The 13949-nt window shown below is 34.5% G+C and overlaps 1 protein-coding gene across 3 annotated transcripts in view; it reads right to left on the reverse strand.

Annotated features, from left to right (window-relative positions):
• The window catches only part of LOC124367773 (target of rapamycin complex subunit lst8), a 30141-nt gene that overhangs the window by 6425 nt on the left and 9767 nt on the right, over positions 1-13949 (reverse strand). For all 3 annotated transcript variants that reach the window (XM_046824879.1, XM_046824878.1, XM_046824877.1), the window contains exons 3-5: positions 13852-13903; positions 8774-8936; positions 8467-8617 (exon numbers count right to left, since the gene is read on the reverse strand). In XM_046824879.1, the coding sequence (XP_046680835.1) occupies positions 8467-8617; positions 8774-8936; positions 13852-13903 (366 nt within the window). The remainder of the gene's footprint in view (positions 1-8466; positions 8618-8773; positions 8937-13851; positions 13904-13949) is intronic.

A 13949-nucleotide genomic window follows, 5' to 3' on the forward strand; every position in this document is an offset into this window, starting at 1 on the left:
ATCATTTTGCCACTACCTGTATAAACATTGTTTCCAACAGAGTGAACCGGAATACTTTGATGTTAGTTAATACTGGCCTCATAAGAATCTTATTTATTGGCGAGATTTATATTGAAAACTAACTATTCTTTAAAAAGCAAGAGAAATTAGTTTATGAAGACAATTTTTCTTGCAACTACAGCAGACGAAAAATACTTTTTCAATTATATATATAAATATATTATATATATATATATATATATATATATATATATATATATATATATATATATATATATATATATGGATTATTTACATATTATTATTGTTTACTTAATTGAAAAAGTTTTAAATACACTAAACTATATATATATATATATATATATATATACAGGGTGCGCCAGTGAAACGGGCGATTTGTAGACGAGTCCGGCTGCGTGATGGGAGGGGGGAGAAGTGAAGGTCACCGCTATTCTTGTCCTCCCTACTGGGAAGTTTAGTCGCCATGCAGCGTTGGTCCGGTGAAGAGCGTGCGTTCGCTGTTAAAGCCTTTTACACTGGCGGTGAAAGTTACGTCGGTGCTCAACGTGCTTTTCGCTGTCATTTCCGCCTGCCTCCTCATGCTCCTGTGCCATCAGCCCACGCTATTAAAGGCTGGATTCAGAATTTTGAATCGTCAGGTTCAACAACCAAAAAAAAGGCGGATCAATGAAAACAGTGCGAACACCTGAGAATGTGAATGCAGTGCGCACAGCAGTGGAAAGAAGTCCACGTCGATCTGCCCGACGCCATAGCACAGCATTAGGGATTTCCTTCACTTCGGTAAGAAGAATTTTGCATAAAGATTTGAATTATCATCCCTACAAATTACAAATTGTGCAAGCTCTAAACGTACAAGATTATGGTGTTCGGTTGCATTTTTGTGAGCAAATGTTACAATTGATTGAGGATGAACCAGAGCTCATCCATAATCTTTGGATGAGTGATGAAGCGCACTTTAATCTGAGCGGGTTTGTAAATAAACAAAATTTTCGGTATTGGGCACCAGAAAATCCTCAGTCCATGCATGAAAGGCCTCTCCACTCAGCTAAGGTCACTGTGTGGTGTGCGATATCGTCAAGAGGAATAATTGGCCCATATTTCTTTGAGGACGATAATGGGAATGCAATTACAGTTAACTCACAGCGTTATCTTTATATGCTGCAACACTTTTTTGTTCCTACACTTCAAAACTTTCCAGTGAATGAACAAACGTTTTTACAACAAGATGGAGCTACCAGTCATACGGCAAGAGTGGTTATGAATGAACTGTCAGCTTTGTTCCCGAATCGTGTTATCAGCAGGAATGGGGACATTTCTTGGCCACCACGATCGCCAGATCTCTCCGCATGCGATTATTTCCTGTGGGGTTATTTAAAAGCAAAAGTTTTTTGAAACCCGACCAGCATCTGTAATGGATCTGAAGCAACGAATTCGTGATGAAGAGAATGCTATTCCTTTGAGAATGCTCCGAGACACTATGGATAACTTTCGTTCAAGACTGGATCAATGTCTAAATTCTAATGGGCATCACTTAAGTGACACAATTTTTAAAAAGTAAACTGTAAATCACGTTTGGGTGAGTTTAAACTAAATTTCCAGTTGTGTACTTTAGATTTTTAGTATTAAATGATTTTTTCCAATATGCAGGTCAAGTCATTAGACCTCATTAAAAATCGCCGGTTTCACTGGCTCACCCTGTATATATATATATAAATTAGGCTTTTGCCACTTATACAAATTTAATAAATGTAAAGAAAAGTCATTTGACAGGTACTTGGTCTTCCGATCATATGTTAGTTTGGTTAATTAAACGTATATGTGACAGGTGACAGATACGGCCAAATACAATATAATTGAATCGTAAAAAGTAAGGGCTCTGTGGTGTAATGGTAACACATTCACCCGACAAGTGAGAGATCTGGGTTCAAATCCCGGCGGAGCAAGTACTTTTTGTGATTCAATGTTTATTGAAATTAAATTTTATATATATATATATATATATATATATATATATATATTAATGTTCGTCTATATGTCCTTTATAGACTCAGAAACTAGTTGACCGATCATTATGAAAATTTTTATGTATATGTATTTTTTCATTTAGAAAGTTTATAAGCTATGCCCATTGATATAACTCATCACCAGGCGGTGCTGTAAAATATAAAAGTTATAAATAAAAGCACCTGCACATTATAAACTGCAATTATGAGACAGTTACTTATATTAAATAGCCAACACTATTTGAAGGTGCTAAGTTTTGATGTATATTTATCTTTAAAATAAATTTCTGGCTGAACTTAAAGCTTCAGTGTTAGACCACTTTATAATAAAAGTACATGTACAATGGCTATAAACATACATTTTTGACAGATTTTCTTGATTGTGGCAACAAGGTAAACTCTATATCGACGTTGGAAATATAATTCACTTGAACCAGAAGTGCTCATATACGGGCAAAGCTTACGAAAAGCGTGTGAAGCCATGGGAAACAGCTAGTCTCAAATAAAATACATGTGTATTCAAACTACTGTAAGTCTGTAATTTTCATGAATAAACATGTACATTGTGATCAAAAGAAATCAGACGACATCAGAAGTGATTATCTGTTCATATTGTTATCATGATTTTTAGTTCTCTCAATTTATTATTTTCAATAAAAATCACTAATATTTTTTATTGCAGGAAACAATTAACGATAATTGTATTGCAAGCGTCATATAAAAATGAAAGTCCTAATCTAATAACTAACACAAGTAAAAAAATAGTAGATAGATATAAAATTTAAATTACAATAATTTTATAATTAAAATATGAAATTAATGGGATCAGCACCCGTGAGGACTCACTGCCGGGACCGGTCTCGTCCATGGTCCTGTCTCCTGTGAGCGAGGTGGAGTTGGTCCGTATAGTGCGGGAGCTGAAGTCGAAAAAGTCTGGTGACATCAACGGGATGTCTGTGTGGTTACTTAAGCGCTGCTTTAAGCACATTTCAGTACCACTCACAAAATTGATTAACCTGTCGTTCACCCAAGGCGTCTTCCCATCCACTTTGAAGACAGCAAAGGTCATTCCAATTTTTATAAAGGACAAATCCTTATGTCGCAAGTAACTATTTGTCTTATTTCCATTCTTCTGGTTCTCAGCAAAATTTCCAAAAAAACCTTCCTTCGACGATTAGAAGATTTCTTCAATCGCTTTGAAGTTATTTGTCATGAACAATTTGGATTAAGAAAAAACAAATCGACCATTGATGCTGTCACGAGTCTCATTGATTCTGTTGTCGATGGTTTGGAGAGGCGGGAACATGCGCTTAGCATATTTCTCGACCTCTCAAAGGCCTTGTGTGCATCATGAAACACTGTTGCACCTCTGCCTCACAAATGGCTTTCGTCATACCTAAATGATAGAGAGCAGATCACGAATACCCCCTCAGGCAAAGTTAAAATGCCCTATGGAATCCCACAGGGATCGATTCTAGGGCCAGTCCTATTTCTTGTCAACGTCAACACACTGAGTTCATCAATCCATAATGGAAAGATGATTCAGTATGCTGACGATACAACTCTCTGCATTAGATCAAAAACTAAACCAGATCTTTAAATCAAAACTTTTGAAGAACTCATGCATTGAACATTTGTCAAAAATAAATTTGAAAACAAATTGTTCAAAAACAAGCGTGATCAATTTCTGTTTTTGTCAACATGAAAACGAAATCCGACCAATTGTGATGCTGGATGAAACCATAATAGAAGAAGCAGAATCCACCAAGTTTCTTGGGATGCACCTTGATCGAAGGCTGACATGGAACGATCACATTGATAGTGTCTGTTCAAAGGTCGCTTCAGGCATTTATATCTTACGCAATTTGGCAAAATTCTGTTCATTGGACATTCTGAAGATAGCTTACTTTGGCCTAATACATCCACATTTAGATTGTGGGGTGGCTGTTCTAAATACAAATTTAATAGAGTGTTTAGAATGCAAAAGAAAGCTGTCAGAATTATTTACAAACTAACCCAAAGAGAGTCGTGTAAAGTGGCCTTCAGGGAGCTTGGATTGCTGACTTTGCCTAGCCTCTATATTCTCGACGTCGTGCTATACTGCCGATTCAAGTGCGTCTCACTTCGGGGTAGTGACGTACACCAATACGGAACTAGAGGCCGGGCCAACTTTCGTATGGCACAGCACAGAACTGCTGTTTTTGAATGCTTGCCATCTCAGGTTGGTGTGTAAGGTTAATCGATAGGCTCCCTGAAGAGATCAAAAGCGTCAATAACCACAAACAATTTAAATCTCGATTAAAACACTTCTTAGTGTCTAGGGCATTTTACTCAGTTGACGAGTTTGCGATGGGCCGCTGGGATAGTCTTCAGTAACAATTAAAAAATAATTTTTCAAACTCCCCTTCTGATATACAAGAAAATTCGGCACAATCGAGGAACCGGCAATAGGTGTCACGTACCCAAAAACATAATTTTAATTTCATATCTATCTATTATTTTTTAATTGTGTTATTTATTAGATTAGGACTTTCATTTTTATGTGACGCTTGCAATACAATTATTGTTAATTGTTTCCTGCAATAAAGAATATTATTATTATTATTGTAAATATGTTGTATACCATGTGTAATAAAAAATGTTAATGGAGTAAAAATATTTTGTTCTTAAAAGTAAAACTCAGCACACATACATGTGACCTACCATAAAACTAGGCTATTTTGCTGTAATTGCAGGCAACAACACCAAGGCCCATTACTTCTCAAGGTGATCTATCAGGATTTGTTTGATAAATTTAAACTAAACCATACATCAAGTTGCATATCATTTTTCAGGTCTGAAACAAGAATAATTAAACAATAAAAACAACATTTCAATAAACCTGTTGTTATTGTCACTTGTTCATTTATGAAAAATATTGACTGTCATTTGTTATTCATAAGATGTTATTACCGGTTCACTCATGAGATTTATTATTGATAATGGTTTTTGAGATAGTTATTTCTGTTGTTATCTTAGTAACCATTTAATTTTAGTTAAGGATATAACGTCATAGGTTCACTTATTGCAGATAATCTATTCTTTAATTAGTGCATTAACATATTTAACATTTTGCTATTGAAAAAAGTCTTAAGAGTATTCTAAAAATTGTTAATGAATAAATTTAAATTTTTGGTAATACAATAAAAATATGTGATTGTAAGTTAATTTTCCATGGTAAATACAAGAGCATGCAAATTTAACAAATTGAGTTGAATACACGTGAATTTCAGTTAACAAAATGAAAACTATAACATGATCATGTATAAAAAATACATTTAAATAAAATATAAATTAATTTTTAGCTATTTTTACCCATAAAGATGAACTTGAAAAATAATTTTTAGTTACAATCTAGGATCTAGGAATATTTGTTTATCATCTGCAACTGTTCACATCTTCAGAAAAAGATACCATGGAAGTATTTAATGGAAAATATTTAATATGAATGTATTTGATAAGTTGCATACCCATTTTAAAGACTTAAATTTAGACCTAACCGTACTAATATCGGCAATTTAAAATTATATAAAATTGAATACTAAATAGGTCATATAATATAATTATTTACATAAATTTTGTGTTAAAATACAGAAGTTAACAATGAATCCAGAAAAAATAATGTCACAAGTGGGATTTTATAACCCTTTGAGGCCACTTGGAATGCTTTACTTCCCTATAATGCTTGTGTGTGGACAAAATGTCTCTACTTTTTTATAACCTAAACATGTGATTTATAATAAAAAGCACAAAAACAACTGCAAAAATACAACCTGGGGACCATCATAAACATTCTTTTGACCATCTTTGAAAGCTCTTACTTATTTTCATACTATTCAATCATTTATAATGTTCTCTCCACACTTCAAAAATCTGACGGTGAATTTCAATTGCTTTCTCACCCACTACTTCAAATTTGACAGGATTGGAGACATTTTAAATATGCCTCACAAAAAATATGTTAACACAATCAATTGCCTTAATGGTGTCTGAGGCTTGACAACAGGTAAGTCACAGTGCACATGCATGGACACAACCGCAGTGCTGCAGCTGCAGAATTACAAAACAAACTTACTTAAAGAAACATGTTATGTGTACAAAAAAACTTTTTAAACTCTTCTAACTAGGATGTATAATTTTTGTACATTAGACTTTTAAAAAAGTGTTAAGAAATTAAGGTAAGACAAAAGACCCAAAATGTAATACCCTAAGACCATAAAAATATTTGTAAAATTTTTGAGGATTTTATACAAAATGTGAGGATAACAACATGTTAGTCCATTAGATCCTATTAAAAAAACATGTTTATGTTTCAGTTATTTTCCTGATTTTTATGAATGACATGTTTAGGTTATAAAAAAGTAGAGACATTTTGTCTGCACACAAGCATTACAGGGAAGTAATGCATTTTATACTAATGTATTCAGGCAGTTCTAAACTACACACACACACACACACGCACGCACGCACGCACGCACACACACACACACACATTATTTATATATATATATAGGTTTCATATATATATATATATTAGGTTTTCATCTGTAATGTAACGAGTTTGGTACATTATAAATATAATTTCTAAAGCTCACGCCAGCAGTCTGAGGAAAATACTAAATACGTCATTTCTAACCAACTAATCATAGGACTGATACGACGTGACTGACACACCATTGCCAAATGTCACCAAATGCAGAAATTAATTATCTTTTCAGCACTGTGACTGCCTTTTCACTTCCCCTTTTCAAACCTTTACATCGGGCCTGGTAAATTGCATAAAAAATACTTTGTCAGGAAAATATAATAAACTCCTTTACAATTTAATGGATCTAAATTTAAAACATAATATCTTTCTGAAGATCAAGATCTAATGCATTGAAAGAATTGTCAAGAAGGTATTTTGTGCTACAGGGTTGGCAACAGTTTCAAAATGAAGTTGGAGACAATTTCTCTCTCTCAAAACAGGTGTCCCCATCAGTTTGCTGTTTTTATGATCCTGGTATTATTTTTTCAAAGAGAAATAATGAATAGCATATAGGCCAGTAAAAACATATTATATGTAATTATTTTAATTAGCTATAAACAGCTTTTTATCTTTCAAAAAAGCTATGTTTAGGTTTAATATTAGACCTATATATTTTTTTATTTATTTTTAGCCATATAACAAATAATTTATATGTATTTACTAACTGAAATGTGTTCTAATAAAATATGCTATAGAAAAAATAATACATTTTTTTATATGAAATTTTATAAAATTTTCTTAGCCAAAATATATCACAGAGTATCCAATTACATATGTTATATTTAGTTTATTACTGATAGTTATTTTGATTGTATACTTATTTTCCATTACTTAATTAATTTCCCATGTAGAATACATCCTCGATTAAAATATAAAAATTCAGTTTAGCCCCTATTTGTAGTTTGTTTTTGGGGTTTTCACTAGAAATTTTCGTTTCCATGGTATTTTAAAATTCTTTTTTCTATAAAAAATTCTAACTATAGGTACTGTAGTAATTTTACACAAAAAATAGCCTGCTGTTTACAATTTTTACAACTTATGCATTTGTTTACCAAACATAGTGCAGAAATTTCAATGTTATTTATACTACAACACTAAGCACATTTTCTTTTTCTGCAAAGTATTCTACAAAATTTTGCTGCTTTGAATTTTCTTACAAGCTTTTTTTACTGCTAAAATGTGGTTAAGTTAAAATTTTGGTACAAACATTTTTCCAGATTCTCATTCTTCTCATAACAAGTAGTAAAACATAAAATTTATAAATTATAGTAAATGTTTCTAAAACTAAATTGCATGAGAAAAACAATGATGTGCTACAATGTAAATATTTAACAGATTTTGGAATTTTTACGGATTATTTACAAAAGGCTTGCTACACGCACAAAACCGGAGTCATCTAAGAAATTTAGCAAGGGTGCAGTACTAGTATTAACACTAAGGGTGTCACACACATTCCAACAATGATCCTCATAGTAAATTAGAATTGTAGTTTGAGTAGTCATCTCTTTACTCCAATCATGGAAATTTGTTGAAAGAGAATTGGGATTGGGTTGCCAAGATGTGGCGCCCAGTGTAGGTTTACTAGCAGGTGTAAACCAGCTAGATGTGTCTTTCTGGGGAATTTTTATAAATTATACCATTAAAAATTACTATGTTGTTTCAATAAAACGTTTCTGTAGAGAAGTCTTTTCCTTAAAATTGATTCTCTAGAAAAGAATTTCAGTGTATAAAAGGCTCCTTCCTCTGTTGTGTGGTTGTTAAAGTGAACCACTGGAAAAACTATTGTGGATCTCTGCCGAGATCATGCACAACTTGCAGTTTGAAAATGATTTCACCGACCCTGAAACAGTTGAGGTACAGGACTGTTAGGCCTACCAGCTGTTCGTTATGATCAGTCTTGAGGTCCCAGAGGTGGATCACACCGGTCTGATCTCCCACCACCAACTCTGACTGGTTGGGATGGAGGCATACGCAGTTCACAGGGGCAGTCACCTGGAATATTCTTTGACACTGCAAGTTCCGAGACCTGTCGGACAAGACAACAGTGGTAACAACTACACTTGCATCTCAGTTACTTTTAATTATTTCTGCATATTAAACTACTAACTTAAGAGTTTCGACATGAATAAATCTTTATCCAAACACGGATGTCCTTTTTCTCCAGAGCCAAGAGAAACCTAACCTGAGGTCCCAGATACGCGCACTGTTGTCTTCTCCAGCCGTGTACATCCACTTGCCCTCCTCCTGGAATCCGACCCCGGTCACATTTTTGTTGACTCCATCGTAGTTAATTACTGGGTTGGGGTTGGCCGAGTTCAGATCATACATGCGAATGTGCTGGTGACCTTAGAACACAGAATAATGTCACTGGCAAAGAGTTCTTACCGGTTTTGGAAAATTGTCACAATTATATGTAAAAATATTTTTTTCAGATTCTATAGATTTAAACAAACCTCAAAGCACAATGATACATTAAATTGAACAGGGTGCCTTGTAAACTGCCTTGAAGAAATTTCCTGACTTTTCCATAACAAAAAGAATTTTAATATCCTAATACTGATAATTTTTTAAAAGTTAGTTTTATTTACAAATACTGTAAGGTCACAAATATTGATCAAAATATAATAGTAAGTGTAACAAATTTTTATAAAAGTAGATCAGTTAGTTAAAATAACAATAGGTCTGTATTGCAGTATATGGGTGTTTATGAAATTTAAAACTCAACCCCAGAAGTTCCAGTACCCACGTTTTGTCCACAAAAAAACTTGTCTTGCATCTTCTGGATACTGTAATGTAAAGTTTTTACGTTTACAAGACCATCAACATTGGAACTGTAGACAAACATTGTCTACTGATATGGGTTGATTTTTGGTGACTTTGAAGTCCAAAATCAGTGACCTTATTAGACAACCATTGCGAAAGTAATATACAAAAAGCGTGTAATAATAAATAGTGTTGTTGTTAATGTACTTTTAACTGTACATTTTTAGCAAATATTAAGAAATAGATGTAAAAGCCAAAGTTACTATCAATAAAGTTACTGTAATATTTTACTATAAATTTAAAGACTGTTATAAAACTCATCTTAGCTGTCTTGCTAGAAGTGGGCTTCTCTGATCTGTGATATACATTTTCTTGATTGGAAAACAAGGTAAAGCCAACTATGGGGAAAAAATACTAGGGACAAAGTAAATTAAAATGGCCATAAATATACACTTTGTGACGTATTTTTTTGATTATGGCAAGCAACTAGGCTAACTCAACATTGGCATCGGAAATATACAACCAGCATCACTCAAACCAGATGGTCATACACCTGCAGCAACACCTGCAAATTGCGTGCAAAGCAGTGAGTAACTGCTAGCAGTGCAGATATAAAGACAAAGTAGTCCAACTTATACTATACATTTAAAGAATGTTATGAAACCTATCTTGGTTGTCTTTTGGCAGAGTAGGCTTCTCAGAGCTGTGTATGTATATATTTCTCTATCGGGAAAAGGGCAAAGTCAACTATGGAACAAAAAATACTAAGACCAGATATATACATAAATCTGTAAATATAAATATACACTGTTTAACATATTTCCTTGATAGTGGCAGAAAGCAAACTCAACATTGGCATCAGAAATATAAATCACTCGAACCAGAAGTGCTCATAAAGGTCAAAAACTATGAAATTGCGTGTGAAGCAACAAGTAACTGCTAGTAATGCTATAAAACTGATATTTTAAACAGAAAATTTAAGTGAAATAGTCATAATACGTGAGTTTTTGGTGATTTCCATGAACCTTCATTAAAATTTATGACTTTTCTGGGACTTCTGTGACAGCTGCATTAAGAGGAAGGTGAACTGGAGCTAAACTAAACATTAACATTGAATCACCTCTTCCCACCATAACTATGTTATGTGATTCATGTTAGTTTAGTAATGATCGTAAGACAATTTTCCAATATCCCCTATCAATAATTGCAACATCACAATGTTGGATTTAAGAAAGGGTTATTTCACCCAACTTATCCCTTGGTCAAATAGTAAATTGTACTTTATGGCCAAATAAAGAAACAAAATTTTGTATCACTCTTCATTTTAATATTTGTAATTATCCTCTTAAGTGTTAGGATCACATAATTTTTAATTGTAATAATCATACTAGACACAATTATGAGTGAGTAGTACTGGATGGATAGTTGGTTTGGATATATGACTTCTCTCAACAATGTATAGCCAAAACAAGAGTATTTTAACAATTTATTTAATCTATTCACTTACTTTAATGGGGGCTTTTCCGCTGATTGTACGTAATTCTTATTTAGATTATTATGAATTTTCCTCAAAATATACAACAAAATATGCATGATTATTAAAAGAACATTTCTGCAGTTTATTTCATTGATGTTGCGTACAAATGTTTAGTCCACAATAACTAAGGCAATGTTCATGAATGCTAATGACGATACATTTGTTAATGTGAAGTCATCTTGGTTATACATTAATTTATTATATTGTGATGTACTATTTTACGGTTTTGCTATCAGTGTTTTAACTGTGATAACTTATTGAAAAAGTAAATGCTGAATTTTGGTTAGCTTTAAACTAGTGCTTGATTTCTTTAGACCTAAAGGGGACTGGACGTCTACAAGACCTGCCTTTGTAGGGGTCTCGTAGACATGGAATATCTCTTTAGGCATTGATATTCATCAAGTATAATGCTACAGGTTGGAGTGTTAAACTATAATATAACATTCCTCACAGATCTGGCTAAAACTGGTATGACCCCTGCTTTCAAACTAAAACTTTATTCTTTTTTTTTAGGGATGTCCTGAGCGAGAGTGCAAAATACGAGGGCTGTTCAGGAAAGGTAACCTACGGTCGTTTGAAAAAAATTACACCAAGTTAAGTAAAAAAATTATTTTAATTTATTACATCTTACAACTACTTCTTTGCATCTATTTTTTCGACATAGTCTCCATCACGATTGAGGCAATTATCGTTATCTCTTCACAAGCTGTTGAAATTCCTTCTGCATAAAAATCACCCGCCTGTGCCTTGAGCCGCTGTGACCGCTATCTTTGAGGCTCTTCGTCGTCATCAAAACCGCTGGGGACCCGGAAGCCATTTCTTCATATAGCATGAAGAGGTGATAGTCGCTTGGCGCCAGAATCTGGGGCTTGTAATGGTGGATGGTTGAAAATCGTTCCCCACTTGAAGGACTTAAGATAGGGCCCTGTTGTTCTGCAAGGGCAAGAGTGAGGGGACGGGGCTGTTAATCGCTGCAAAATAAACACGATACCGGAAGTCAGCATTTAACCACGGCGTTTGTTCTGTATAGGCCCGTTCGTATTGTTTTTAGTGGTTTCACAGTAAACGTCTTGATTAATGGGTCCTCCCACGGTTCCATGAATTCAACCATCAACAACTCCCTCTTTGGCATCCCAAAAACATCCGTTTGCCATCAGTTTTTCTTGGCAGAAAAATCTTTTGCCGGGCTTTTTTTGGTTTGGTTAAGGCGAATCTGAATGTGCCCACATCTTTGATTGTTCTTTTGTCTTCAGGGGTTTACGTACTTAATCCAGGTTTCGTCACCGGTCTCGATGCTGTTTTAACAATTGGTTCTCCTTCGTCCGCCATTACGGTGACAGAAAGTCTAATGCTAGAGGCCATTCTTTGAGTTTTGTGGTGGTCGTGTATAGAATTTTGGGCACACATCGTTGCACATAAACTTAACTCGGTAACCCAATCTTGCTGTCCACTATTTCGTACAAAAGAGTCTTTAGAAATCTGTGGAAAATCAGTAGACAACTTCCGCCATTTGGTGAAAACGTCGATTTTCACCGAGAACTTTTGCATCAAACTGGCTGAACGAAGGTTCGTCAGTCACCAAGGCATGGTCTAACCACTCCTCTCTTCTATCATGAAACGTTTTTTCTCGTCCACTTTTAAAATATTAAACGTGACCATTCACGGACAACTCCTTCACTCATAACTTGTGGTCCGTTACACGGCACAAAGCTCACGATGAATTGTGCTGCAGAGTATCCTTTGGCTGTAAAAAACCGTTATTTTTATAACTAGCACGCACTTTCACATATTTGGCGGTTATTTTTCTATTGCAGCACACATTTCAAAACTGCTCCACAATAACTAAACTTAGCGCAGGTTACGATGTTCACTCGACTTACAGCTTAGATGCCGATGCTGACCGTGCTTAGTGCGTGGAAATGCACAGGGATGGCGCGCTACTCCCCTCCACTACCCGCAACTGTGGACCTACCGGAGGTAGAGGTTAACTTTATGAACAGCCTCGTATGTTTAGCTTGAAACTACTTCAAAACACCTTGTATATATATTATATATATGTATATATTTATATATATTTATTTATATATAATTAACAAACGTTATATATATTCATGAGGGTTTATAATAAAACTAAAAAAAAATCGGTATTTATTGTGTTATAAAATTTATGACATAATTTGCTAATTAAAAAAAAGTCAGTGAACAAACACATTGGTTTAGTAGAGTTAAAACACCGCCTACCGCATCACGGAATACGACGATCCAGGTCAGAAATATGGGGACAGCGCCCATAATGTTTGTTGTGTCACAATGTGTACCTAAAACTAATCCCGCCATTTCTGATTGGATAAACCTTTTGGGATGCGGTTTGCGGAAATTCAACTTACTTAAGTGAGCTCTTTCATCGAGGTATCACTCGACCCATGCTTCAATTTAAGGATGTTTCCATGTGTCCTCTGTGGGCACGTCCCCCTCCCATGGTTGGGCATGTAATGGTGAATATTTCAAGGGAGAATAGTTTACATTAGCCATACGACACTGTGCTAAAAGTTTATAGATATTATCTCCTATGGTTTTTAAAATATTAAGCCGTACCCCATACTTTTCAAACACCCTGTATTGTTGATATACTAATTTTTTATGGTTTTGCTATCAGTGTTTTAACTGTGATAAATATTGAAAAAGTAAATGCTGATATTTTGGTTAGCTTTAACTGGTGCTTGATATCTACCTAGAGGGACTGGAGTCTATAAGACCTGCCTTTGGTGGTCTCGTAGGCATAGAATATCTCTTTTAAGAGAGGATGATTTCCTACAAATTCTAAAAATATGAAATCTCCAGCCTGTATTGTTATACATTTTTTAGGTCCAGGGAAAAGTTTTGATTTTCCAGAGAGAGGTAATGAAACGTAATTTTGGCAAATTAAGCACTGGCTTTAACTTTTCTATTCAGATACTTACCGGCAGCTGCTACCATCTGTTTGTCGGGAGTTATCGCCAGAGCATTCACTTGCTGTTCTGTGTCAAGGAATATATTTGTCCCCATTTAGAGCATGTAA

The sequence above is a fragment of the Homalodisca vitripennis genome, chromosome 8 (genome assembly GCF_021130785.1).
Source record: "Homalodisca vitripennis isolate AUS2020 chromosome 8, UT_GWSS_2.1, whole genome shotgun sequence".
NCBI lineage: Eukaryota > Metazoa > Arthropoda > Insecta > Hemiptera > Cicadellidae > Homalodisca > Homalodisca vitripennis.